General features: G+C 40.3%; 1 protein-coding gene across 1 annotated transcript in view; it reads right to left on the bottom strand.

Moving 5' to 3' along the window:
• The window catches only part of MYOZ2 (myozenin 2), a 52,408-nt gene extending 47,533 nt beyond the window's left edge, over positions 1 to 4,875 (bottom strand). Inside the window, exons 1-2 of the mRNA XM_019522031.1 lie at positions 4,653 to 4,875; positions 3,988 to 4,090 (exon numbers count right to left, since the gene is read on the bottom strand). Coding sequence (XP_019377576.1) covers positions 3,988 to 4,063 — 76 coding nt within the window. The 5' untranslated portion in view covers positions 4,064 to 4,090; positions 4,653 to 4,875. The remainder of the gene's footprint in view (positions 1 to 3,987; positions 4,091 to 4,652) is intronic.
• Between the last annotated feature and the right edge of the window lie 874 nt (positions 4,876 to 5,749).

Below are 5,749 nucleotides of genomic sequence, written 5' to 3'. Positions count from 1 at the left end.
GGGTTGGGGCGCAATCCCTGCTGCCCCCCCCACTGCCCATACTGCATGGGGAGCTCTGCATGAGCCCCCGATGCCCCCCCACTCACCCAGCCACACCATGGGTGCCCCACCTGGGCCAGCTCTGGCCCTTTAAGGAAAAAAAACAGAAAAGCCCCAGGATTCACCACTCCTTCAGAGCCTTTTTGGGGCTTGTGCAGCACCCCCCATGTGGCAAGGGGCAGTGGGGATCTCCCCCCACTGGCAGGATTTTTCTTGATTTTTTTTTTCTTAAAGGGCCGGAGCTGGGGCAAGCGGGACAGCCATGAGGGAGCAGGACGGGATCAGGGGGCTTATGCAGAGCCCCCCATGCAGTGTGGGGCAGTGGGGATTGCCCCCTCACCCAGCAGCACCCGCTGAGTCGGGACTTTTTTTTAAACAAGTGCCGGGAGCTGGGGCAGTCGGGGCAGCCATTGCTGGACTGGAAGAGTGGGCGGGGGATGGGCCTGGCTGATTCAGAGATTTGGCAGCAGCCAAATCTCTGAATCAGATTCAGCAGAATTGAACTGGGACAGCGATTTTGAATTGCTGAATTGATTAATGCCCCCCGAATTGGCCGAATCCGAAGTGAATACTCGCTGCTTCACACAGACCTAATGAATGTGGAGAGTTTAAATCCAGATTGAAATCCATTTTCCCAACAAATTTGAAGTTTTAGATTGCTTCTCAGGTAATTGCAAAGTGAACATTTATATAGGAACATGCATCTCAAAACATGATTCAAGCTAAACTTTAAGAAAACCCATTGTTTTATTGCTTCTGGCTCAGACTGTGTTACCTTGAACTCAAATAATCCTAATTCATTTAATAGGGCTGAATTTATGGGGCTAAATGAAACTGAGGAAAATGTTTATTCTATCACTGACCTGGAACGACATGGTATAACAGAGTCTCTTTTCAGAAAAGGCAGCACAAACTATGTAGTACCTCTATTCCAATCATATATTATAGGGAAGCATATCATATTTTGGCCTCAAATATAGTAACTCCTCACTCTTTATGAATCCTCTGAGGGCAAAGAAAGACAATCATACACAGCTAAGGGCAAAATGTATCTCACTGGTGCTTTTTTCATGGCCATATTTGGGTTTCCCATTAAAATTAGCTCTGAGCAAACACCATATATATGTATCTGGAACATTTTAAATGAGGTATCTTGATAGAACATAGAGTAAGCATTTTGAATACGCATTATTTTACACACTAGAAATAATACTCAGGCTAACAAAAATGAAAGCAAAATAGGGCCTTTCAGTTTTGTATGTTAAGCAGAATAATTCATCATGATCAGAAACAGAGACATTTTTCTTAATGTACTGACGACCATTATACAAAAAAAATAATTACAATGCCAAGATAAACTGTGTCAAATTATGTGTTCAGTTCTTCTTTTTGCCACTTCAGTAACATCAGGGGATTTCAAAGTCTTTTAGAATCACTCCCTCCATTTTATGAAATCTTTTTTTAGCCTCTGAAGTACCACACATCCAAAGAAGAATTTTAAAAAATTGTATGTTTAAAGGCTCAGCCCAGCCTTCAGTGACCACAAATCAGTTAGTGTACATATAAGCACAAAAAATTCTAATTTTGCAGAACATCTAGTAGTGTATAGCAGTAGATAAAAGAGAACAGGACAGATTATAGATAAGCATGAAGCAAGTACTCAACAACAGTACACATTGTTCATCAACTCCAATAATTTTCAGGGGGGTTGGGTGAAATTTTCAGGATGGTGAATAATAATTCATTATTATTCTTATTAGTGGTAGTAGTATTGCACCATTAGAGTGCCTTGTACTTTACCCAGAAGAGCTTACAAGCTAGACAATCCTTGGGTTTGCAAAAGCAAAGGAATGTAAACAAGGTCAGTGAGGACAGCAACTTTAGAAGAGTTTGTAAAAGAAGTGTGCTTAAAATGGAAATGTAAGGGAGGGAAAGGAAGTTGCTTAAAGTACCCACAAGTGATAGAGATGTCTAAGAGGTATATATCCCAAGTAATTTTGAGAAAAATTAAAAGCAGTTGAATTCTACACAGCTCTTCCTGTAGAGTTGGAATCTCTTCTGTGTGAGGCAATAGAAATATTCCCATGAATGTATTAAAATAGGCAAGAACAGGCACTGAGACTAACAGATTCCTTTTAACTCATATAGCAAGTGCCCAATCCTACCTTCCTGTGAATCAGATTTATCAGTAAATGCATACAAGGTTCAACCCAAGACATATAGGAGCAAATTTCTCAAAAGTATATTCTAGTGCTATATATTTAATCCAAAAGAAATGGTTTGAATTTAAAATTATTTTAGCAACTCCTACTGATATGATATGATATGATATGATATGATATGATATGATATGGGCTGGTCAGTAGGGGTGTGCAAAGTGGGCCCTATTTGATTTGGATTCAGATTCACCACAAATTAGGGACAGTGATTCGATTCGTTGATTCAGATCACTGTCCCTGATTCAATTTGGCCGAATCCAAATCTGTAGATTCAATGCTGATTCAGAAAATCAGCAATTTGGACATAGATACAGCTTTAAATGTGTTTTCTACATACCCTGAGGTACCAGTGCAGCTTGTGAACGCTGCGATGCTGGAGCGCATGGAGCATCCCACAGGAGTGCGGGGGGCCTTCCACATGCTCGGTGGCAAACCCAGAAGTGGACTGGAAGTGGACCAGTCCACTTCTGGGTCCGCTGGGGAGCGTGCTGGGGGCCCCCCTGCACTCCTCCAGCTCAGTGATCAGCTGCAGGGAGACCCCAGGTGCCCCTCCAGACCCAGAAGGCACCAGTTGCCAAGCCGTTGGGGTGGGGGGGTGGCCCCTTTGGACTTCCCGGCAGATCCGGAAGTGTACCAGAAGTGCTTCTGGTCCACTTCTGGGTCTACTGCTGAGCATACTGGGGAGCCCCCTGTGCTTCTGTGGGACGCTCCATGCACCCCAGCTTTGCAGTGTTCACGAGCCAGCTGGTACCTAGAGGTATGTAGAAAAAACATTTAAAGCTGTGTCTATGTCTGAATCTCCAAATCTTTCCGAACTCCAAATCGATTTGGATGGTTCTGATTCGATTCAGAGAAATTAAAGGTTCCTCTGATTCAGTTCGGATTCGGAGATTTGACTACCAAATGGGGCCGAATCTCCACTGAATCGAATCAGGGACCAAAGCTTTGCACAGCCCTACTGGTCAGTGCTTCTGAAAATCAGGTGTCTTATTCAGGTGCTTAACTAAGTGTCTGTGAAGTAGATTTTCAAAAGCACCTAAGTTATTTTCAAAAAGCACAGTACCATTGAAAATCAAAGGGATTTATACTCCTAAATTAGGAGTCCCTTTGGGTCTCACAGTATGGTGCTAACTTAAGGCACCCGTTCTTGAAAATCATGCTAGACCTTTCATAGCAGTCTGTATTCCCCTCACTAGTAACATAAAAGTAAAATTTCTGCTTTAAGAAATCAGTCAGTGCTTATAGATCAGAATGGACTGACAAGTTCTGGTTAGGTTGGTTACTAATCTTAATACCTAACTAGGAGAGGAAGGAAGAGAATTATAAGCAATTGGTAAAAATATTTTGATTGTTTATATAAAAATGAAATGGAAAACATGAAAAAGATATAGACAGATAAGCATGTTTCATATATATGGGTTGCCTTGCAGAATAGAATCCAGTCATGTTATTAACCCCAAATAATATTCTGAAAGGCTATCCTGGCACAGTGTACATCAGCTGTTAGATTACTTCATTCCTTCACAACAGTTGTTCATCTGAAAATAGCTTTCAAATGAAAAGAGACAACTACAAAAGGATTAGTTACCATAGACAGCATGATACTTCCACAATATTATTTATGGCAGAACACCCATCAGAGACAAAGCTGTAAAAAAGTTAAACTGTATGATTAAAAAGAAATATTAGTGAGGGCTGGAGGGACAGTAAGTATATAGTATAGCTCTACCATTTCTGCGTATTTCATCCATAATGTCTGATGCTTGTTGTTTCCTCTCCTTAACCATGGCAGAATGTGATAACATTGCGATTGTCAGATGAGGTTTTCCTTGCTGGAAAAAAAATGTTTACATTATTGAGCCAGCAGTACAATTCAGGCAACTTTCATCACTTCATAAAGACTGGAGGGTAAATATGATTATTTCTCATTTGGAAATACTGCCTTTTTAATAGTCGCAATTGCTCCTTGCAAGCAGATGACAGGAGATACCTTCTCTTACCCAAAGATACAAAGTCCCAAAGAATGTGCTGTATGTTGTCTACACAAACTCTATGGCATAACCTTAATGGTGGGGCCCTGGGCCTTCTCACTTCTACATTTTATGCGTTTTATTTTTAAATTTAACTCCATGATTGATTTTTAAATACTGTCTTTTGTTAAACCTTTGATTTATGTTCTCAAAAATGAGTAAATTCTGGAAAATTGTTAAGAGCTTGAAATGCTTGGCAGCTTTTGCTTTAGCATCTCTAAGCAAGCATAGAAAGTGGAATCCCCACTACATAAAAATTACCATTTAATTTTATTTCTGAGACAAGGTGTCACATAAATGACTTCTTTGTGACAGCTTGTTAGGACAAACAGTGTCAAAATATTTCAGGAAACAATACACTTACCCTATTGTTAGGCTTTGTGGTGCAGAAAAAAAGTGAATCCCAACCCTTTTGATGAAGTTTCTGGAGTTAGTTATGAATGGGGATGACCCGCCTGGTCCTGGGTGGTTTCTATCCTTGTGCTTGGGTCTGCATGGTACCAAGTACCGAGATAAACTGGGGGCTGATCCTCTTCAAAGAGACTGGCATCCCGCTGACATCAACCAGCTATATATAGAACCAAACACTCCAGCCACTCATATCTTCCTGGCGAAAGAAGAGAACAGAAAGGATTCAGCTGCACCCACCACAAACAGTGTATCTTTTCCAGAACTTATTGGGAGATTGTCTTCATAGTTGTACAGACCATCCCATCATCACCTTGGACAACAATAATGTCCGTTGTAATAACCAGGGGAGAGACATTTAAAAATAAGGTGATAAATATATGGATGGGCAAGACTATATCTGATGAGAATGGCATGGGCTAATCCTTTAGTGAAAGATAAAACCGTGCCTCAATAGTGGCTGATGGCTAAAGTTAGTGGCAGCCGGCTGATATACAAAGTCTGCTCTTAAAAAGAAATCAGAAACTTTGCAGTGTGATACGTGGTGAGGGAATAGTTTACAATTGGCTTTTGTGTGTCTGAAGAAACAGTGCAAGAACATCTTAGTCACTGTCCTGCAAATTTCCTAACTTATTTAATTGTACAGAAAACTTCAGTAATTTAGAATTCATTAATAGATGGCACATCAAGAAAATACTGCATTATTTTATACCAGGAATTTGTTATACCTATGATGGCAGGTATCACAAAACAACAGCAACCTTTTCCAACTGCAGAAGAAATTTAATTTTTTTTAAAAAGCATGCCTGAAACATAGAGGGTGAGAAAATAGTGGGAGGTAGTTTGCATACTTTTGGCTGAGGTGTTATATTGTAAAGAAGTTCTGCAGTCTGTTTGGTTCTCACTAGAACTTCAGGTCTTCCTGAAAGACAGAATGGAAATCTGGAAGGATTTTACATCACAATACAAAAGAAATGAAGCCTGTACAATTGAATTAGGAGATGATTTTTATTCAACTATTTAAAAATGTTATATACAATTTGTACATCTTGT

The sequence above is a fragment of the Gavialis gangeticus genome, unplaced genomic scaffold (genome assembly GCF_001723915.1).
Source record: "Gavialis gangeticus isolate Ggan-Ray unplaced genomic scaffold, GavGan_comp1, whole genome shotgun sequence".
NCBI lineage: Eukaryota > Metazoa > Chordata > Crocodylia > Gavialidae > Gavialis > Gavialis gangeticus.
Note: the sequence above shows the minus strand (reverse complement) of the source record. Positions and strands in the feature narration are given on the sequence as shown.